The 23838-nt window shown below is 44.6% G+C and overlaps 1 protein-coding gene across 5 annotated transcripts in view; it reads right to left on the bottom strand.

The window, feature by feature from the left end:
- The window catches only part of LOC136625805 (zinc finger CCCH domain-containing protein 11A-like), a 76360-nt gene that overhangs the window by 21426 nt on the left and 31096 nt on the right, over positions 1–23838 (bottom strand). For 3 of the 5 annotated variants that reach the window (XM_066600308.1, XM_066600309.1, XM_066600310.1), the window contains 5 exons: positions 23355–23420; positions 12738–13376; positions 11227–11306; positions 10957–11131; positions 6101–6258 (listed from right to left, as the gene is read on the bottom strand). In XM_066600308.1, the coding sequence (XP_066456405.1) occupies positions 6101–6258; positions 10957–11131; positions 11227–11306; positions 12738–13376; positions 23355–23420 (1118 nt within the window). Of the gene's footprint in view, positions 1–6100; positions 6285–10956; positions 11132–11226; positions 11307–12737; positions 13377–23354; positions 23421–23838 lie in introns of those variants that run through there. The other 2 variants (XM_066600312.1, XM_066600311.1) reach the window with 2 other exon arrangements.

The following is a 23838-nucleotide window of genomic DNA, read 5'->3' as shown; positions in this document are numbered from 1 at the left end:
CAGGTCCCTGTTTCTGATGGACTGGTCTTGATCAGATTCCAAACGAGACTCAGAGGGGAACAGTTCACCTGAGGAGAACTGGTTGTGTGGGGATGAAGAGCCATCCAAAACAGGTTCTGGTGAGGTGTCAAGCGCTATAGGAGACCCAGATGAGGAATGGGAGAGGATTCCCAGGTGTGCTTGAGGGATCTGCCATACTGAGAGCTCTCTCTTGATAGCTCAGACTCACCCTGGGAGGTGGACAGAAAACCAGGAGGCGGCTGGGTGGGAGGCAAGGCGTTCCATGAATGTGACCATAGACTGAGATACATCCTGGTGAGCTCCGCCACAGACTGAGATAAGGAGAGGGCCCATTCTGGGGGTGGACGCTACTGCCCTGACCAGAGGGGACTGTGGATGGAGTGTAAGATCTGGCCTGACTTGAGCAAAATTTGCGATAGCAAATACTACAGGCAAAATAAAGTGACCTGAGATACTGGTCCTGCTTGATGTTAGCCTTCTTCACTGGGATCTGACATGCTGGAAAGGCACAGGGACTGCCAGAGAAGAGAAAGCATCAACCCTCAGTCTACTCGACTAGAGAACTGCTGAAGAACCTGGAGTCCAGCAGAGTAAACAGGTTTCTGCTACAGAAAATAGCTCAAAAAGAGGGAAGGAGTGGGGATTGAGAGGAGGGCCAAAGAGAAAACCCACTAAAACACTCAATTAGAAGAAGGAAGCCAAAAGACAGAACTGAAGTGGACTCCTACAGTAGGCATGAAGCCTGGGGCTAAATTTGGCCCTCATCATCAGAAATGTGGGAAAGAAGCCAGGGACTAGATTAGCGGCCTGCCCTGGCATCGGTAAAAGGCTGAGATATTGGGAAGTGCATTAAGCGCCGGGTCCTGACTTCAGAAGGGCCCCAGCACCATGGGGAGAGCACAGATATTGCCGAAAGCCTGGGAGACAGGAGCCATGGGTAGGCCATGAAAAAAATGGGGACTAAAGTAGCCAACATCCTGAACCTGTCAGCAGGCCAGTGCTGGGTTGGAGGGAGTAAAACGCAGGCTGCAAAAAGCTTTTGGCGGATTTCCAGGAAAAAAATGTGCCAATGTGGGGCAGGAGGGAAAGCAGGATTTCAGGGACATGGGCAGGCTGATGTAAAAGAGAGCCCACACCAAGGGACAAGGCCATAATTTTCCATCCAGAAGACCGGAATCTCACTGTTCTATGTTGGTGGGGTTGGTGCGGATTCAACTGCTTTGTTTCAGGTACTGCTGGTGTCTATTGTATGATGGATCTTGTGCTACATCTGAGTTTCCATTATAAATGAACAGAGCCTTAAAAGGGTGTCAACCATCTTGGACAAACATGGCCCAGATAGGAATACCACTCTGTACGAGTTGGCCAGGATTCCGAAAGTAGCCAAGCAAGACTGTTTTACTTTCATAGAATTTAATGGATTTACATAAACTGTGTAGAGAAGCTTGCTTGGCTGTTTCTGGAATCTTGGGTCAGGGGTGGTAGGTGCCAGAACAGGAGATAGGTCAGGGTCCCCCTTTAAATAGATACAATTTTAGAATACAGCATGCTACAGTATGTACACAAAACATATACATGTATTTATATGTACATTGTATAAGTGTACAGATACACACAGTACATACACACTTTTATCTATATATATAAAAATGAATGTATGTCTGTGTGCGTGCGTGTCTGTTTGTCCTTTATGCGCTACTACACCATTCATCAGATCGCCATGAAACTTTGGGAAGTTGTTGAGTACACTCCTGGGAAGATTATAGGCATAGTACAACTATCCTACGATAAATGGCGCGCGCGCCGTCGAAAGTTACCACCCCCCCACGTAGATCGAATAAGTAAGCCACCTGCTATTGTGATGTCATCACTGATGTCATCAACATCGGACGCCCTTGAACATGCCCCAACATGTTCTATAAAGCTGCATCGTGAGACCTCCTGCTCATCTATATATATAAAATTGAATGTATGTCTGTCTGCGTGCGTGCGTGTCTGCGTGTCTGTTTGTCCTTTATGCGCTACTACACCATTCATCCGATCGCCATGAAACTTTGGGAAGTTGTTAAGTACACTCCTGGGAAGATTATAGGCATAGTACAAATATCCTACGATAAATGGCGCGCGCGCGAGCATCGTCGAAAGTTACCACCCCCCCACGTAGATCGAATAAGTAAGCCACCTGCTATTGTGATGTCATCACTGATGTCATCAACATCGGACGCCCTTGAACATGCCCCAACATGTTCTATAAAGCTGCATTGTGATGTCATTAAGGCTCTATTATGACACGTACAGCTTGGAACCACTAGAGCACGCCAGCCAATTACCATTGGAGTTGGAAGTGGGTAAACAAGTACTAGGATATCTTCCTAAGAAGCCACAGCAGCCAGATAAATTGTATGTTCCACCCAACGGCTATTTTATTCAGCCCGCAAGGGGGAAGCAGCGGCCTACAAAATCTCATTCAGGTAGGTAGGTTCAGTTCTTGGAGGTTGGGGAATGCTTATGGGCAAGGCCTTATGTCTCATCCCAACTCGATTATTCAATTCTAAGCGCAAAAGAATTAGCGTCCAAATTTTATGTACGGAATTTAATTCTCTCACTTCCCAATGTCATAGAAACTTGAAATTTGGCACGAGCATTGATTATGTCATAAATGGGAAAAGCTAATGGGTCCCAACTCGATTATTCAATTCAAAGCGCCAAAGAATTAGTGTCCAAATTTTACGTACGGAATCTAATTCTCTCATTTCCTGATGTCATAGATAGATAGATAGATAGATAGATAGATAGATAGACTGTATGCAATAACCCAGATAGATAGATAGATAGATAGACTGTATGCAATAACCCAGATAGATAGATAGATAGATAGACTGTATGCAATAACCCAGATAGATAGATAGATAGATAGATAGTATGCAATAACCCTGATAGATAGATAGATAGATAGATAGATAGATAGATAGATAGATAGATAGATAGATAGATAGATAGATAGATAGATAGACTGTATGCAATGACACGTACAGCTTGGAACCATAAATACTAGAGCACGCCAGCCATTTACAGTCAGTCTCCATTGGAGTTGGAAGTGGGCAAACATGTACTAGGCTATCTTCCCAAGAAGCTACAGCAGCCGGATAAATTGTATGTTCCACACAACGGCTATTTTATTCAGCCTGCAAGGGGGAAGCAGCGGCCTACAAAATCTCATTGGTCGCTGCTGCCGTCATTTTTAAAAAAGGTACGCTCAGTTCTTTCATGGAGAACAATGTTTAGTGGAGAACTCGCTTATTGGATACAATGTTGCGAGCTGGGGAAAACCCCTAGAATAATCCACGGCACGCAGGCAGACAAGCAAAGTGTAAATAACTGGATTGGATAGCTATGTCTGTCTGTCTTCGCAGCAACGAATGTATGTATGTCTGTCTTCGCAGCAACGCACGACGGGTACGCTAGTACATTATAAACACACACACATGCAGGCTAGCTGGAGAATTTTAAGGCCCCCTGTCCACGGGCATTGCGGTATCCCGCAGGAAACGCCGCCGGGGAGCAGGAGCCGGCAGACTGTTCTTCGCAGTTTAGCCTATCTGACAGATAGGCTGACCGTGGAGAATTGGGGCAATTCGCAACATGCTGCGAACTGTCGACCGCGAGCGGAGAATCGCAATGATTTTCTGCTCGTGGACACGGGGCCGGGGCTTTTCATAGCAACGCTATGAAAAGCTTTAGCCAGCGTGACTCGCCAGTGATTTACCGCTGGCAAAATCACTGCCATGGACAGGGGGCCTAAAATATGATTATTAGTTTGCACCCCTCCTGCTGAGAACCGATCACCATGCAACCTGCAGCCACTCTCTTCAGCTATTACCTCATCATCCCCGACTGCTCAGCTATATAACATAATTAGAGCAGGGGAAAAGTACAGCATGGAAGTGACAGTAGTAGCTTATGAAGGGGCTGAAGGCGCCTGTACCCCTCTCTCCATGCCTCCCATCCTGAGGTTCTCATTAGTGGCAGTGGTCAGTGTAGGAGCAGTGTTTATCTTCAGCTCTCTGCCACTAGAGCAGTCAAATGTCCTTTGTTTCCTACGTGGCTCTGCAGTAGAGAGCTCAGAAGCCATGCGGTCACGCTGCTTAATGGGAACACTGATAAGTAATTCCCATTCAAGGGATTAGGAATTCTTATCTGCTCTTACTGACAATTTATCTTCCAAAAGGTAGAGCAGAAAATAAGGAGATCTGCTACCTTGGATTTGAAGGGCCATTTACACATTATGATTATCGCTTAAAACTCGTTTAAACAAACTAAATTGAGCGATAATTGTCCCGTGTAAATGCAAAAAAAAAAAAAACGCTTACCATTTGTTCACTTCTCGTTATCGCTGACTTACAGTCAGCATTAAAAACATCGCTGGACCGCAGAATTCTCGCTCAGTGTAAATGCATAGGAGGTGAAGCACTGAGCGAGAAGTACGTGATCCAGCGGTGTTCTCTGCCTGTCTAAACACTCTGCACAAGCGCTAACGATCCTGGTGATGTCAGCACTCATGCAGTCATTCAGACGACTGTTGTCCTATCTAAATGGGACCTAATTCTTACCAACAGGGAAGAAATGGTTGAGGAAGAAATGGTTGAGGAAGTATGGGTGGTTGAGACCTTAGGAGGCAGTGATCATGCTATAGTTGCATTTTGGATAAAAAGGGAAGGAAGACCTAAGAAGGCTTAGGCTTCAAGGTTGGATTTTAGAAAGACAGATTTTAATTATCTCAGAAAGAGGGTAGGACAGAACCCTCTTAAAGACAGAAATGTCCAATAAGGTTGGGAAATACTGCAAAATGAGATTTTCAAAGCACAATTGTTAACAACCCCTAAATAGGAAGAATGAGAAGCATTATAAGGAAAGACAGAAATAGAGAAGAAGAACAGGTTACATGACAAAATGGAGGATAGAAAATATTATCGCTTCTGTCACAAATCCCCCCTTTTGCAACTGTTTCCTCGTGTTACATAGCCCCCACAGTTAGCATGATTTCCATTCTCATCGCAGAAACTGGAGCTAACCACTAAGGAACATTGTGTTACTTAATTTCTTGGAAGATGGACGTTTCGAAGAATTATCCATAATCCTCCCAAATACACTCACGTGGATGAACACAAAACTTAAATAGTGGGCAGTTACTAACAGAATGGTATTTAACAAGGAGAAATGCAAAGCCCTACATCTGGGCAAGAAAAAAAAAAAAAAAAGAAAAACACAGAGAATGGGAGGAATTGAGCTAAGTAGCAACACATATGAAAAAGACTTGGGTATACTAATAGATCACAGAATGAGGGCGCCCACCCACTGGCGATTTGTTTCCCTGCGAAATTCGCAGCATTTTTCTCTCTGCAGGGGTCTATGGGACTTGTAATTTTAAAATCGCGATCGCGCAAAATCGCGATTTTAACATTACAAGTCCCATAGACCCCTGCAGAGAAAAAAATGCTGCGAATTTCGCAGGGAAAAAAAATCGCCAGTGGGTGGGCGCCCTGAACATGAGTCAACAGTGTGATGCAGCAGCAAAAAAAAGCAAACAATTCTGGGATGTATTAAGAGAAGCACAGAGTCAAGATCACGTGAGGTAATTATTCCCCTCTACTCTTCCTTAGTCAGACCTCATCTGGAATACTGTGTCCAGTGGGGGTCAGCTTAATTATCATTACATTCTATATTTATTCACCTAAATAAGCTACAGACCATAAGTATACAGTCAGGAGGATGAGCTGTGATCTCCTGTATTACAGCTGTGTGATCATCAGTGATCAGCTGTGTGATGTTTCAGTAATAGATCCATGTAACAGCAACACAAACGGAGAAACTGACTAGAAAATGAATCCATAAACCCAAGGAAATCTGAGCTGTTCAGAACTGAAATTACAGGATTACCTGAGGAAAAAGAGCTGGAGTTTCAGACAAAGAAATAACTAAAGCAACACTAGCTCACTTATATACACTGGGGGAAAGCTGCATAATGAATGAAAAAACATCACCAGAGCGTCCCTTTAACAATTCTGAAATATTTACTTACCATTCCTGCAGCTTTCTCGTCTTCACTGCAGGTAATACCAGAGCTCATGGGTTTAACTTCAGCAATGATCATTTTTTCCTGTGCTTTCTGCTTGGCAGTAGCTTTGAGAGGTAATGTATTTTTCATCACACATGGTTCAACATTCAGTTTTGGTTTATCTGTAAGCGGGAACACATTTGGAGAACTATTAAAGGTCAATAATAACGAATCTACCGATTGGTTACGGTATGTGTTACAACCATATCCTGGTGGCAAAGTGCAGAATGTGTCAATACACAAAAAGATTGGACATTGCTCTCCAGAACCAGAAAAATACAGGGCTAACAGCAAGTAGTGGGATCACTAACAAACCTTTGTACATGGGTTACTGGTTCACCATTTTTGGTAAACCAAATCAGCCATATATATTGTATGTTCCATAATTCTCATCACAGGGAAAATCCAGGTTTGAAGTATAAAAAGATCAGTACTTGTAACAAACTATGCAAGTTATTCTACTGCTTTACGATGGTTGTTTATAAAGAGGAAAACCACAAGGATCTACAACCTACAATTATGACAGAAATAATGATATTTAAAAAAATGTATATTAACCCCTTTCCGCTATAGGACGTACATTTACTTCCTGCAGCGTCGGGGTATGTATGAGGAGAGATGGTGGGGCGAGCTCTCTTCATAAAGCGCAGGCTGTTTATTACAGCTGATACCCGACAGCAACAGCTCCCATGAGCCGCGCGGCTCCCTGCAAAAAACAAGGCCTTACACAGCTACGTCAATGGATAAATAAAGGAAGTACTATTTTTTTTTTAAAGGGGGGAGGAAAAAAAAGGGGGCTTCATTAAGGGGTTAATGTGTTTAAATTTGGGGCAAACCGTGGATATGCCACAAAGATGATACTACCCCTTAAACAGATTACACTATATTACCAAACATCGTCAATGCATTGTATGCTGTTTAACCCCTTAACGACCGGGCCATAGTGTTTTTACGTCCTCCCGAAGTGGGCTTTATTCTCTGAGGACGTAAAAACATGTGTCCTGCAGAGAATAAAGCCCCTCGGGCTCTGGACGTGACAGGTCCATGCTGTCGGTGCCCGCAGGTAGCCGACAGCATGGAACTGTCATCCCGGGCTGCGGGGACCTCCCCCCCCCCCCCCCCCCGGCAATGCGATCGGCGTTGTCCAATCGATAGCGCCAAAAAGTGCAAAAAAAGTTAAAGAAATTACTCACCCGGGTCCGCCGCACTGCTCCCCGCTCTCCTGGTCCTGAAGCCGGTGTTCTGCGCATGCGCGCCAGGCGGCATTACGTCAGCCGATGCGCAGAAGGCCTGGCGGCCCGGGAAATTTAAAATCTCCTGGCTCCCGGCTCCTGTAGGTAGCCGGGAGGCAGGAGATGTAAGCAGGCTAAGCGGTGAGCGGTCCCCGATACCGCGATCGCCATTATGCAATGGATAACGGCAATTGCGGAAAAGTGAAGAAAAAAGTGAAAAAAAGAAAAGCTTCACCTCCCGTCATGGATCGTATTCATGAGGGGAGGTGAAAATACTCACCCCGCTTCCTCCATGTCCTCCGGCCGGTCTCTGGACCCTCCGCTGGCTTCTGCGCATGGGCCAATGTGGCGCGCATGCGCAGAAGGCCGGCGAGCCCGACAAATTCAAAATCTCCCTGCACCCGGCTGTCACAGATAGCCGAGTGCAGGGAGATATGACTGGGGACCGCTGTATGCGGTTTCCAGTCATATGATCACCGTTATCCATCGGATAACGATGATCATATAAAGTTAAAAAGTTAAAAAAAAATGTTAAGTTAAAAAAAAAGTTTAAAAAGTTAAAGTTTCATCTCCCCTTACGGATCATATCCGTAAGGGGGGATGAAATTACGTACTCAAGGTCCCGGAATTGTTCCCTGGTGGGATGTTGATCCGTGTGCCTTACCCCAGCTTCTGCGCATTCGCCCGTCAGCATGATGCGGACGCATGCGCAAAAGTGAAAGATTGCCCAAGAAATGTAAAATCTCCCTGCTGCTGGCTACCAAAGGTAGCCAAGAGCCTGGAGATGTCACGGGGAGCCGCGGTATGCGGTTACTGGTCACGTGATCGCCGTTACCCAATGCATAATGGCGATCACGTAAAGGTTCTTTAAAAAGTGGAAGTTTCATCTCCCCTCACCGATGCGATCGGTGAGAGGAAATGAAACATCTTCTCGGAGGCTTCCGCATTTGAATCCAGATGCGATTATCCTCCATGGACCCCTCCGGCTGCTGCCCATGCGCCCGCCGGCAAAATGCTGGACACATTCGCAGGAGCCGGGGAGCCAAGGAAATTCAAAAGCTCCTTGCTCCCAGCGACCAATGGTCACTGAGTGCTTGGAGCAGTGACCGGAGACCTCGTTGAGCGGTCCCGGGTCATGTGCTAAAGTAGCGATATAACATTTGGCCTATCACGCATGACCGGAGAGGAATTACGGGTTCTGCATGCGCTTGATCAGCGGTAATCCACAGATCAATCGCATGCATTGGATTACACAATTTCCCCCAATTAGCGGGTCGGAATTATGGAATCCACTCGCAGAAAACAGAACACGGCATGCTATATTTTACCGCGGATATCCGCGACCTAAAGCCCCTTGTGCTCTATGACCACGGATATACTCGCAGGCCATATGCAAATACATTGTGTACGGACTGCGGGTACCCGGGTCATCTCTAAGCGACGGCGCGGAAAATATAAACAAAAAACGGTGTACTGCACATGACCGTCTGTGTGAGTAGGCAGTTATGCGCAGTACATTATGTGGCTGTACACAGGCTCACAGCTAGAATCCGCTGCGGGTCTCCGTAAGCGGATTCTGCATACGGCCGTGTGAGCCTGGCGTTATTTAGAACGCTACCTGTAATCCGTAATTTACAAGAAGCCCCGGGAACGCTCGCCTTCATGCAGTTCCAGGAGCAGCTTGTTGAGCGCCTTCTGTGTGAGACCGCTGCACCGCAGCAAGATTACAAAGCCTCACAGCGCCACTTTTTACACCCCATACCCCTAAAAAAGCGAGAGGTGGGGGTGGGGGCAATACCTGGTTTTCTTGCCCCATGTGCCCATCCCAACCAGCCTCCGTAATTACCCGTCTTCGGACATAAAACGCAGTTTATATTATTACTTTTATCTAATATTTAGGGAATGCCAAAAAATGGGGATGGCGGGGGTGGGGGTATTTTTAGGAAGTCAATTTTTTTTCCGTATAAGTGGGCAATGGGGCCTGGAGATAATTCAGTTGTACCCTGAAATCCAGCGGGCATTCCCTCCATTATGGGCCTAGCCGTGTGTCCTGTAAGTAGATTAGGGCCACAATGGGTATGTTTCTGAACACGGGACAAACGGGGGTATCCATTTTCGGGTGAATGTCTTCATTCCTATGTACACTGTACAAAAAAACCTGTTTTTAAAATGACAAAATTGCCAAAAAATGAAAGTTGTAATTTTTTCCTTCTGCTTTGCTTAGATTCATTCAAATACTGTGGGGTCAAAATACGCAGTACACCCCTAGATGAATTTGTTAAGGGGTCTAGTTTTCAAAATGGGGTCATTTGTGGGTGTTCTCTATCGATTTGCACGCTCAATGGCTCTACAAGTGGGCAATGGGGCCTGGAATTTATTCCGTTGTACCCTGAAATCCAACGGGTGCTCCTTCCATTATAGGCCTAGCCATGTTTCCTTTAAGTAGATTAGGGCCACAATGGGTATGTTTCTGAACATGGGACAAACGGGGGTATCCATTTTGGGGTGAACGTCTTCATTCCTATGTACACCATACAAAAAAAACTTTTTAAATTGACACAATTGCCAAAAAAATGAAAATCATAATTTTTTCCTTCTGCTTGGCTTAGATTCATTCAAAAACTGTGAAGTCAAAAAAGTCATCGTACCCCTAGATAAATTTGTTAAGGGGTCTACGTTTCAAAATGGGGTCACTTGTGGGGGTTCTCCATCGTTTTGGTCACTCAATGGCTCTACAAGTGGGCAATGGGGACTAAATCTCCTTCAAGCAAAATTTCTGTTCCGAAAGCCACCGGTTGCTCCTTTCATTTTGGGCCCCATTGTGCATACAGACGTAATACTAGGGCCACAATGGGTATGTTTCTGAGCACGGGACAAGCAGGGGTATCCAGTCTGGGGTGCAAATCCTCATTTTCATGTGTATAATAGAAAAAAGTCCTATCTTTAAAAAGACATATTTGCAAAAATATGAAATTTTAGTTTTTCTTTTCTAAATTGCATTGACTCCTGAAACAAAACTGTGGGGTTAAAATACTAATGACACCCCTCAGTGAATACGTTAAGGGGTATAGTTTTTAATATGGGGTATCTATCATTTTGACACCTGTGAGCCTTTCCAATCTTGGCTTGGTGTAGGAAAACAAAGTGTTCCTCAAAATGCTGAAAAGTAATGTTAAATTTGTACGTCTCCTAAATGGTTAAAAAAACACGTGTTTTTCCAATGTGTGCCCAAAATAAAGTAAACGGATGGAAATATATATCTTAGCAAAAATTTCTATATTATGTTTGCACATATTTGAGATATTGCAGTTGGAAATGTGAAAAAAATGATGATTTTTTTTCAAAATTTTAGTGCTTTTAATAAATAAACACAAATTCTATCAGTCTTTTTTTTCCGCCTAAATGAAGTACAACATGTGGCGAAAAAACAATGTCAGAATCGCTTGGATATGCAAAACCTTTCTGGTGTTTTTCCATGTTAAAGTGACATGTCAGATTTGCAAAATTTGGCCTGGTCATTAAGGCACAAACAGGCGTGGTCACTAAGGGGTTAATCATTCTTATCAAAATTTCCTTTGAAAGATATACCTCTCTTTGCAAGTGTTAGTCTAGTTGGCTTCAAAACTTCTGCATCGCTTCCATCTTTGAGCGGTGACATTTCAGAGTCTGCAATAGGTGCACTATTCTCAGTTTTGGTTTCTGCAGTTTTTTTACTTTGTTCTTTTTCAGAAGTTTTGCCAGGAGATCTGAATGTCTCTGATGTCTGCACGAGAAAATGTATTTATGTATTTAGACACTATCAATGACCATTTTTTTTAATGTATAAAAATCTGTAGCGTCTAACTTTACCAAAAATACCTTATTCTCCTCTTCCGCACTTTTATTTATAGGCAGACTTGACTCTGCGCCTGATTTGTCCAGCACTGCATCTGCACTCACTGCATTGAAAAAATATACATGTTATTTGCATCACAGGTACTAACAGGGTTTTCCAGTATATATTTTTTACATGCAGCTAGCCACACCTAGAAACCGTAAAGACAGGCTATCCTGTCCGTCCTGGGCTTTTGGGGAGCTAGCCGTACCCAGGATGGGTGAGAATAGTTGAGTTTACGATTTTTTGGACATGGCTAGCTGCATTTTAAAAAATTACATATACTACTTGAAAAAACCAAAATAATGAACAATGTGAAGTAGAACACTAATGGGAACTGAGCCTTAGGCCTGATGTTCACGGGTGAGTCAGATTCCGCATGCAGGAGCCCGCAGCAGAATCCAATGTGCTTGCGGCTGAGGACAATGCTTACTGTCCGGGTCTTCATTGCAGATGCGTGCGGAAGTGCTTGCGGGTGCGCCGCATACGCGCAGCAAACATTTTTAAAAAAAATCATCTGCTTCCCTGCAGTATCTGTGACCGATTTGCAATTCAATTGCGGACAGGCTGCGGATTGGACGGCTTTCATAGACTTCAATGGAAGCCATTCGTGTGGGATCCGCACTGAAATGGAACATGCTGCAATTTGTTTTCCAGACCAAAAGGTCCGCAAAACAAATCTGCATACTTTAATTACAGTGCAGATGCCAATGTTTCTCTATGGGCGGCTTGAACTGTGGATCGTCCGGGCGGGTGCCCCGTGCACATTCCGAAATTTAATTCCACCCGTGGACATTGGACCTTACTTGTATTTCTGCATTGTTTAGTGAAATAGATTTAAGCCTATGTTTATACATTTCTATGACCTCTACTTAAAGGGGTTGTCTCGCGAAAGCAAGTGGGGTTATACACTTCTGTATGGCAATATTAATGCACTTTGTAATATACATCGTGCATTAAATATAAGCCATACAGAAGTTATTCACTTACCTGCTCCGTTGCTGGCGTCCCCGTCTCCATGGCTCTGTCTAATTTCAGCGTCCAATCGCCCGTTTAGACGCGCTTGCGCAGAAGGATCTTCTCCTTTCTGGTCAGTCCGGGCACGAGCGGCGTTCTGGCTCCGCCCCGTCACGTGTGCCGATTCCAGCCAATCAGGAGGCTGGAATCGGCAATGGACCGCACAGAGCCCATTGTGCACCATGGGAGAAGACCCGCGGTGCACCATGGGAGAAAACCACGGTGCATCCCTGGGAAAGGACCGGCGGCCATCTTAGGGAGAAGATTTTTATAAGTTCATATTTCATCACATCGGCGAGTAGCATGCGGTTTAAAAACCGCTTTAATTAAAGTGCTATTTTATGCCGGGGGGGTGACAGGGGGAATGGGATAATTTAAAATTTTGATGTTTTGCCTCGGGACAACCCCTTTAACAGTTATATAACAGATTGAAGGATGAAGACTATATTATTCATGCCAATGCCTTGCAGTTGCTTACTTGGGAGTTTGGAGAACCACATGAGCTTTTTGTGATTTAATGAAGCCTGTTGTTGAGATACAGATTTCCCCTTTTCTGATTTTGCAGTTTGTTGAAGACGGAGAGCTTTCTCTTGTCTAATCTCTTCAAGTGTTTTGACTCTAACTTTTTCTATAGATAGCAAATTGAGTTTTGGCCCTTTAAAGCCTGTGGAAGGGGGTTTACTGGTACCAAAATTGCTGGAAATATGGTCATTTATAATAGGTCGCTTAATTTTTTCTTCACCCTCAATTTTCCAATTAAAGTCAGTTTGTTTTCGAGTGGTTTCAGTTGGAATTGTATAATTTTGTGCCATATTTCCGTCACGGTTTTGTTCCTGTTCCTTATCTGCATTTGTGTTTTTTTCATCTTTAGTATTCTCTTGTTTCTGTATCCCATCTTTCAGTTGTCTTAGTTTCTTTTCTGCCTGAATTTCACTCAGTGATTTAATGTAAATCTCTGTTTGAGGCTTAGAAGAAAATTTGCTCTTTATGCTGATTTTGTCTTTACTTTGAGAATATACACCTGTGGCTTCTTGCTCCAGCCTTTGATTGGCTTTTTCTTCACGGATTTCTTGAAGAGTCTTAATGCGGAAGTCATTCCTCTTATTAACAGGTATCTCTGGAAAAAAAAAAAAAAAGGAAGAGAAAATTAAAAAAAAAAAAAAAATCTGATGTTTTCAATCATCTCTATACCTCACAATAAAAGGTGAGAAACCAACAAATCAGGGACAATGCAGCCAGATTTGCAACCAATACCAGGTGAATGCTGTATAAATTCTTGGGGGTCATCTCGACACAAGAGGTTTAAGAACGTTATTGCACTGGACACTAGAACATTTGAACCTCATTCCCGGTAATTTATTTGTTACTGGTCTCAGGTTGTATTAAAAATACCAGATACCAATCAAAGATCGCAATGATGCTGCTACAGGCATTTTCCTGCTTTCAAAACAGTGTCATGCATATTTCAACACCATACTGAAGAAAAGCGATGCAGCACTCTACCAATGTGCAATCTGTGCAGGAGTGCCAACGCTCCCAACTCACAGCCAGTGGTAGATGGCAGCAATAGGAAGCTTTGAGAAGCATCCAATTGACGAGTTTGGGCAGGTTGTCGGAGAGTGTATGTCATAGAAGAGTCTGCAGTGAGAGACAGTTGTGAACGACACAGCGCCATCAACCAATGTTACTGCTGACGAGTTGCGAATAGCCAGCCGCCTGTAAATATATACAAGCAAGCTGAGCAATTGGACTGCAATAATCTGTGGATCTGGGATGCTGTACAGTATTCTTATGTACTGCAGTGCAACATAACATTTATACATTTTTCCCTAAGTAAACAAAAAAATGCATTCCGTTTATCTACCTATGACAATGAACAACAGCCAAGAAGTAGCTGATCACTTTCACAAAAGATATACTGTAGATACAAAATATCACCGATTATAAAAAAGTAATCAAAATCCAACAACCTCATTACTCAGAGACTTTAACAAACACTGTGTAGAAGTGATTTCTTTCCATAAAGCAAAATATTTAAAAGGACATCTTGTCAGCTGTCCCTGCAACTACTGAACCAGCACCACTAGAACACCGACACAGGGAACATGCTAGAACAGGTCCACTGCTGTTCTTCCTGCCTGAGAATCCCCAAAATCCACTTTTCAAACCATTGTGCATCGTATGTAAATTCACTGAATCCGTAAGAAGTGGAGATGGCAGCAAACAGGTGCAAATAAAATCCTTCACTTTTTCAAGTAACTCAGCCGAGTCGAAACGTTGTTTTTAGCGCTGGGAGGAATGAAGGATTTTATCTGCACCTGATTGCTGCCATCTCCACTTCTTACAGATTCATTGCAATTTTAGTTTCTTTTAGATCGGGATCTTTATGGTGGCTATGCAACATAACTGTCTGGCCCTATATAGGTGAATAACGTGCAGTTGACATTTGCTTTTCAATTTCTTGGTATGTAAATTCACTGCTTGATAGAGGTTCTGGGCTTTCTGCACTGAGAGATCCTCAATTCCTCCCTCTGGCTCTTGATTGACCTCTCAGGTATGATGCTATCAGACAATCAAGATTCAGTGGGTGGGGTTGATAATCACTTACTGCAGAACATCCACCCGACTACTTCAGCATGATTCACATAAGACATGCGGCAGTTTGAAAAGTGTATTTTAGGGCTCCTAAGGTTGAGAAGCGGGAAGGTATGTATAAGCATATTCCCAACGTCCGCGTCCCTGCCACACTACTGGTTTAGCAGCTGCAAGGAAGCTGATAGATGCCCTTTAAAGGTTAACTACAGGACGTGTTCTAGCTAGGATAGGCCAGCAGTGGCTGATTGGTGGGGTCTCAGCCTTGAGAGTCCCCTTGATTAGCAAAATTAAAGGACACTGTAGTGGCCTGGAGGTCCTCCAGGGTAGCCACACATTCATTTGTATTTTAACACCTTGCTATGTGCTCCTAGAAGACACAGAAGGTGTATGTCAGAAAGACCCCTCTTTCCCCTCTCCTCACAAACAGACATATCTGCCAAGCTAGGTCTGTGTTCTGATTGGCCGCTGCCACTTCAGATTCCTGATTGATAGTGGGGAGCAGAGTGGAAGTGGGAATGAGTGAGGCAGGATGTGGGAGGAGTTAGTGAGTGGGAGGTTAGGAGAGTTGTTGGTGTGTCGCAGTTGGTGGTGAGAGAACGCTCTGCAGTCTGGTCGGGATTTAACGTTGCTCTTTGTGGGAAGCAAGCATTTACAAGCTCCCTGATCACAAGCAGTGGGCCGGAGATAAAATTGGGGCCTCATCTACTTAACAGTAAATTACACAAACCCCTCTAAAAATTGGCGGCTTCTACTACAAAATACCCTTCCGGAGATTAGCTCCAACAGATAACTAAGACTGTGGGAATTCCTCCGAGTAACCTTCTTAATACAAATAGCAAGAAAGAGAGAGAGAGAGAACACGTTTCTTCTGCTGGACTATTCATGAGGATTTGGTTTCGGAAGATTTGCAAAGAACTCCCTTTGGTGTAGCTTTTGTTAGCAAATATTCTTGTAGATCTCCAAAGCTCCTGCTATCCTGCTGTAATAGGAGCCATCTCTATAGATCAGGGGAATTACTGGCAGGATTAGAGTCATTGGTTGAAGAATAGCAACGTTGTTCAGCTTGAAAATTTGGCATTTCTATTTCTTCCAATTGATCTTCCTCAGGGGAGTAATCCGTTTCCGCGGGTAAGCTAGAGAGCGTTAGCATTTGTATTTGTCTTTCAAGCTCTGTATCTGACGTTTAAGTTTGCGAGTCTGGAGAGCCACCTCTGCTCTAGTGCTCCGGGTTTTGCTGAATTTCAACGAACCACTGGGTTATTGTCTGCATAAGCAGTGAATGTCGCAGCAGCCAAATAATCTTTACATTTTTCTGTAACTGCACAAACTAGTGCCAGCAGCTCTAAATTAAAAGAACTATAATTCTGATTGTTCCCTTCTGATCCTTTCAGCGTACGACTGACATATGCAGCTACCCTCTCTTTGCCATTCTTGTATCTGACCAAGTACTGAACCAAGTCCTTTAAAACTAGCACCTGTATATAAGCTGAAGGGAAGAGTATAATCTGGGTATGCCATAATAGAAGGTGTAATTAGTTTTTCTTTCAAAGTCTGGAACGCTCGTTCTTGCTCAGCTGCCCAATTTATTGGCACAGGTCTTCTGTGAACCTCTTTTAACCCCTTGAGTGGCACGCCCGGAAATTTTCCGGGACGAGCTCCACTGCTCATAGTGACATAGCCCGGAAGATTTCCGGGCTATGTATCACTATGGGAGCTGCAGAGCACAATGCCACAAGCTGTGACAGTGTGCTCTGCCTGCACAGACCCACACAGAGCAGTGCAAGGGCTTTGAAAAACCAGCAGAAGATATTGCCGATATGTCGGCAACCTCCTGCTTTGTTTACAGGTTGCCATAGAGACCATCGGCTAGAAGCAAGCCGATGGTCTCTGTGGCAGGGAGAGCTGGTTGTTAGCTGTCAGAGGACAGCTAGGTACTAGCTCTTACAGCAGAGATCAGAGAAAACCTCCGATCTCTGCTGTGTTAACCCTTTACATGCTGCAGTCTATGTGACTGCAGCATGTAAAGGGCTGTCACCATCGGACCCCTGGAATGTGATCAGGGGTCCTAATGGGTCCCTGTGGAAGTCCCCTAAAGGGACAAAAAAAAAATAAAAAAAAGTAAAAAATTATTTAAAAAAATAATAAAAACACTTGTCTCCCTTTACTTTGTAAAAAATCAAAAATACAATCACACATGTGGTATCCATGCGTCATAATGACCCAGAGAAGGAAGTTAATACATTATTTAACCCCTTAATGACATGGCCCCTTTTTTTCTTTTTTCCCCATTTCTTTTTTTCCTCCCCCCTGTTTAAAAAAAATCACAACTTGTCCCGCAAAAAACAAGCCCTTATATGGCCATGTCAATGGAAAAATGAAAAAGTTATAGCTCTTGAGACGCAACTGCAAAATTAGTTGAAATTCAATGATTAGACCATTTTAAAAAACCTGCCCTGGTGGGCACGACAGGGTGGTAGGAAACCCGCCACTCAAGGGGTTAAATGTCCTCTGAGAATTTCTTGTAAAGGAGTGACTACATGGGCGAAGTTTGGTATGAAGTGCTGGTAATAGCCTACAAAGCTCCTGACATCTTTTACTGTCTTAGGAGTGGGCCAATTTTTTACTGCATCTGTTTTGTCTGGGTCAGGATACACGCAATCAGCACTAACAGTGTGACCGAGGTAGCGCACCTGAGTCTGCAGCAAGCGGCATTTAGAGGGCTTGATTTTCAGGCCATGATTCACTAGGATTTGGAAGACTTCACGTTGATGTTGCAAATGATCCTCATAGCTTTTTGAATATACGATTACATCATCTAAATATAGCAGAACGGATTCAAAATTTTTATGGCCTAAACATTGCTCCATTAATCTTTGGAAGGTCCCCGGAGCATTGCACAGTCCAAAAGGCATACAATTAAATTCAAATAAGCCCATAAGGGTGGTGAAAGGAGTCTTTTCTCTATCAAATTCACTCATCAGAACTTGCCAATACCCACTGGTTAACTCTAGAGTGGAGAAGTATGCAGCTGTTTCCAGGGCGGCTAGGGATTCCTCTATGCGCAGCAGCGTGTGTGTTAGGTCATTCAATTTACAATAATCCACACAAAATCTGATGCCGCCATCTTTCTTCTTTACAAATACAATGGGTGCAGCCCAGGGACTATAGCTTACTCTTGTAATCTGGCTATGTTTCATTTCTGTGATCATTGCTTTCACGTGTTGATATGATGAAGGGGGTATAGGACGGTACCTCTCTTTAATTCGTGCATGGCCATTTGTGGGTATGGTGTGAGAGATGCTCTTCACCTCTGCCAAAAGCCATGCTATGTTTGCTAAAAGCAGCCCGTTTCTCTATAACAACGTCACGCACGTCTTGAATTTGAGTGGCAGAGGTTTGAGTATCTCCGATATGAAGATCGTCTAGTCACAGGGGCGAACTGCACAGTTCTAGCTTGATTTGCTGTGCCCCCTGCTGATCACCATCTTCCTCGCTGTCTAGCACATCATCTGGGGTCAGTAGTGATACCTGAGCAACGGCTGTAAACTTTTTCAGTTGAATAGGAATATTGCCTATAATTATTAAACGAACTGGGACTCTCCCTTCTGACGGTGACTATACTTCTAGCAGCCATTAGGAAAGGGTGTCAGTCTATATGTATGGGCTCCACTAATCCCTCATACTCGCGTCCTTCAAGACCAGGCCGTGTCTGGTACCACAGTAGAAATTCAGACTCTGGGGGTACTATCTCAGACCTGATATCTATTACGTGGGCTCTGCCCACATATAACCCTGTCGGTTAGTAAATCTTTGGTGCGCGGACAAAGCTTTTATAGCGGTTTTCAGCACAGCCCGTTGATCGTGTGATGAAGCTAGGACAGAACACCGCAAAGTCTCCAACATTTCTGCATAACAATTAGGGAGGATATTCATACTCAGTGTTATTATACAAGCGTCCTAATCAGGCACATCAACTACCAAAATGCCTTGATTATGCAACTCCGCTCTCTCAGTACCCAACTACGGGCACGGGTAATCCATTATTGGCTACATTATTAAGTAACTGCTTGGTCGGGCAGCTTAACACAGGACATGTTCTAGCTAGGAAAGGTCAGTAGTGCCTGATTGGTGGGGTCCCACCCTTGGGAGTCCCATTGATTAACAAAATTAACCCCTTGAGTGGCGGGTTTCCTACCCCCCTGTCGTGCCCATCAGGGCAGGTTTTTTAAATGGGCCAATCATTTAATTTCAACTAATTTTGCAGTCGCGTTCAAAGAGCTATAACTTTTTCATTTTTCCATTGACACAGCCATATGAGGGCTTGTTTTTTGCTGGAGAAGTTGTACTTTTTGATGGCATCATTTTTGGGTATATATAATGTATTGCATAACTTTTGTGAAAAAATTTGTATGGAGATTAGGGAAAAAAAGTAATACAAGTTAAATCACCCTCCTTTTGCCATATCTATAATAAAAAAATCTAAATCATAAAAGAAAAATACATATTTGGTATCGCCGCGTCCGTAAATGTCTGATCTATCAAAATAGTGCATTATTTACCCCCCACGGTGAACGTAGTCCGATAAAAAAAATAAAGAACGCCAGAAATGCCCTTTTTCAGTCATCCTGTCTCCCAGAAAAAATGCAATAAAAAGTGATCAAAAAGTTGTAAGTATTCCAAAATGGTACCAACGTTAACTACAGGACGTCCCGCAAAAAATGAGCCCTTGCTCAAGTACGTCGATGAAAAAATAAAAAAGTTATTGCGCGCAGAAGATGCAGCAGAAAATAATTTTTAAAAATTAAATGTCTTTGAAAAAAAATACAAGTGCTATAGTAAAAAAAAAGTATACACATTTGGTATCTTAGTAATCGTACCGACCCATAGAATAAAGTTATCATGTCGTTTTTGTTGCAGTTTGTGTGCCGTAGAAACAAAACGCACTGAAGGATGGTGGAATGTCATTTTTCTTTCATTTTACTCCACTTAGATTTTTGTAAAAGTTTTTCAGTACATTATATGGTACTTTAAATGGCACCATTGAAAAATATAATAATCTTTATTTGTATAGCGCCAACTTATTCCGCAGCGCTTTCAGGCATGGATAAATGCAAAACAATGCAACAATTGCAACAAATACAATGTGAGGTACATTGGGTTAGACACAAATGGGCTGAGGGTGGTACAGGAGGTGCAGGGGGTGGGGGAACACAGGCAATAGGAAATTTTATGTACAGATCATTTATTAGAAGGCAAACAGGGTGGAGCACCATAGGGAGGGGCGAGGGACTAGGTCAGGAGATTTGGTATGCTTCCCTGAAGAGGTGTGTTTTTAAGGCACGTCTGAAATTTCGTGCATCGGGAATTGTCCGGATGCCTTGGGGTAGAGCATTCCAGAGGATGGGTGCTGCTCTAGTGAAGTCCTGTAGGCGAGCATGTGAGGTTCGTATTACAGGGGTGTTTAGTCTGAGTGTGTTAGCCGATCGGAGTGAGCGGGCTGGGTGGTGTACTGACAGTAGGGAGGTGATGTATGGTGGTGCAGCGCCATGCAGAGCTTTGTAAGTGAAGTAGAGGAGTTTAAATTTAGTTCTGCAGTGGGTGGGCAGCCAATGCAGCGACTGGCATAATGCAGAGGCGTCTGAATAACGACTGGATAGAAAAATGAGTCTAGCTGCTGCATTTAGTATGGATTGGAGTGGAGCGAGTCTAGTGCGGGGGAGGCCAATGAGTAGCGAGTTGCAGTAGTGAAGCCGGGAGTGGATGAGGGCAACCACCAGCGTCTTTAGCGTGTCCGTGGTTAGGAACGGACGTATTTTAGCAATATTTCTGAGGTGCATGTGGCATGTTTGGGCCAGAGATTGGATATGGGGGGTAAAGGAGAGGTCAGAGTCCAGTGTGACCCCAAGGCATCGGGCATGCCGTCTGGGGGTTATGATGGTGCCAGACACTGGAATGGAGATGTTGAGGGGAGGTCGGTTAGAAGGTGGAAAGACAAGGAGGTCAGTTTTAGAGAGGTTTAGTTTGAGAAAAAGGGAGGACATAGTGTTAGAGACAGCGGACAGACAGTCGGTGATATTTTGGAGGAATGGTCCAGAGATCTCACGAGAGGAGGTGTATAGTTGGGTGTAATCAGCGTAGAGATGGTATTGGAGGCCAAATTTGTGGATGGTTTGTCCAATTGGGGCAGTATAGATGGAGAAGAGAAGGGGACCAAGGACCGAGCCCTGGGGTACCCCGACAGCGAGAGGAAGTGGAGCAGAGATAGAACCAGCAAAGGAAACACTGAAAGAGCGGTCAGAGAGGTAGGAAGAGAACCAGGAGAGTGCAGTATCCTTTAGACCAATAGAGCGGAGCATAGTGAGAAGGAGATTATGGTCGACAGTGTCAAATGCAGCAGACAAGTCAAGGAGGATTAGTAGGGAGTAATCACCTCTCGACTTTGCAGTCATCAGGTCATTTGTTACTTTTGTAAGGGCAGTTTCGGTCGAGTGTAGAGAGCGAAAGCCAGACTGGAGGGGGTCGAGAATATAACTCATTCCGCAAAAAAAACAAGCCCTCATACAGCGACGTCGATGGATAAATAAAGGAGTTATGATTTTTTAAACGGGGGGGGGGGGGGGGGGGGGGGGGGGGAGGAAAAAAAGAAATGGGGAAAGAAGAAAAAAAGGGGCAGTGTCATTAAGGGGTTAAATAATGTACTAACTTCCTTCTCTGGGTCATTACGACGCATGGATACCACATGTGTAATTTTATTTTTAATTTTTCACAAAGTAAGGCCGCCTGCACACGGGCGGAAATCCCACGGCGGGATTTCCGCCGCTCAAAGCCTGCATAGGAGTGCATTACAATACGCACCCCTATGCAGACGGCCGCGGTTTGGCCGCGCAAAATGTCACGCGGCAAACAAACCGCGGCATGTCCTATTTTTGTGCGGGGCTCGCAGAGCCTTGCACAGATACGTCACTCACCCGGCCGCCGGCTCCGGTCTGCGCATACGCCGGCTGCCCGGCAGCCGGCACATGAAAGAGCCGGGGCCGCTGGGCGCGGGTGAGTACGCGCTTGTCTCTGCAGGCGCTCAGGTCGGGTCCCGCGGCGAGAATTCTCGCCGCCGGATCCGACCTGCTCGTCTGCAGGCGGCCCAAAGGGAGACACATGTTTTTAATTTTATTTATTTTATTTTTTAAATAATTTTTTACTTTTGTCCCTTTAGGGGACTTCCACAGAGACCCATCAGAACTCCCTGATCACATTCTGGGGGGGTCCCATGGTGGCAGCCCTTTACATGCTGCAGTCACATAGACTGCAGCATGAAAGGGTTAACACAGCAGAGATCAGAGGTTTTCTCTGATCTCTGCTGTAAGAGCAGGTACCTAGCTGTCCTCTGACAGCCAAGCACCAGCTCTCCCTGCAACAGAGACCATCGGCTTGCTTCTGACAAGCCGATGGTCTCTATAGCAGCCTGTAAACAAAGCAGGACATTAGAAGCAGGAGATTGCCGGCATATCGGTAATATCTTCCTGCTTCTTAACGTCCTGCTTTGTTCTCTGTGGGACCGTGCAGGCAGAGCACACTGCCACAGCTTGTGGTATTGTGCTCTGCAGCTCCCATAGTGATACACAGCCCGGAAATCTTCCGGGCTATATCGCTATGAGCAGTGGAGCTCGTCCCAGAAAATTTCCGGGCGTGCCACTCAAGGGGTTAAAGGAGATGTCCCGAGGCAGCAAGTGGGTCTATACACTTCTGTATGGCCATAATAATGCACTTTGTAATATACATTGTGCATTAATTATGAGCCATACAGAAGTTATAAAAAGTTTTTTACTTACCTGCTCCGTTGCTAGCGTCCTCGTCTCCATGGTGCCGACTAATTTTTGGCCTCCGATGGCCAAATTAGCCGCGCTTGCGCAGTCCGGGTCTTCAGCAGTCTTCTATGGAGCCGCTCGTGCCAGAGAGCGGCTCCGTGTAGCTCCGCCCCGTCACGTGCCGATTCCAGCCAATCAGGAGGCTGGAATCGGCAGTGGACCGCACAGAAGAGCTGCGGTCCACGAAGACAGAGGATCCCGGCGGCCATCTTCAGCAGGTGAGTATGAAGACGCCGGACCGCCGGGATTCAGGTAAGCGCTGTGCGGGTGGTTTTTTTAACCCCTGCATCGGGGTTGTCTCGCGCCGAACGGGGGGGGGGGGGGTTGAAAAAAAAAAAAAACCCGGTTCGGCGCGGGACATCTCCTTTAAGGGACACAGCAGCTGATCTGTACAGGAGGATGTGCCTGGTAGTGCAATGCCCTCCCATTCAATTCACATAGATGACCTATCCCAAGTCCTGGAGAACCAATTTAAATTAAAAGTAATAGCTCATAAACTACAACAGTCAGAGAATCTGTGTGAGGCGTCACTGTGTGCTAGAGGCATATAGACTTGGACTACCCAGAGAATATGGGATAAACATGAAAAATGAAACAATTCTTTTGGCACATTTCAACTACTTCCAAAAGAAACTTACCCGCATCTATGCTGCTCTGTTCTGATGGTAAACCAAGTCTATCCTTCAAGGGTCTGGAAATTTGAACTGAAAAACAAAGATTTGTTCACCACAACTCTTATCACTTGAGGAGAAAGATAGATTAGTGGGATTAGCATCACTGTAAGTACTGGTAAAGTGGGACTGCTTTGCCTTGTGTCTGTGCATGTGAGAGGCAGCAGCGACCCGCAGTGATTAATCCCTTAGGGACCAGGCTGTTTTGCACCTTAAAGCAGTGTTCCCCAACTCCAGTCCTCAGGGACCACCAACAGGTCATGTTTTCAGGATCTCCTATAGTAAGAACACCTGTGGCAATGTCTGAGGTGCTGACAATAATTACATCTGTGCAACACTGAGGAAATCCTGAAAACATGACCTGTTGGCAGTCCCTGAGGACTGGAGTTGGGGAACACTGCCTTAAAGGACCAGACACTTTTTAGAGATATTACCCATGTGGGGGTTTTAC

Source organism: Eleutherodactylus coqui, chromosome 4 (genome assembly GCF_035609145.1).
Source record: "Eleutherodactylus coqui strain aEleCoq1 chromosome 4, aEleCoq1.hap1, whole genome shotgun sequence".
NCBI lineage: Eukaryota > Metazoa > Chordata > Amphibia > Anura > Eleutherodactylidae > Eleutherodactylus > Eleutherodactylus coqui.
The sequence above is the reverse complement of the archived record's forward strand: the minus strand, read 5'-3'. Positions and strand labels throughout refer to the sequence as shown.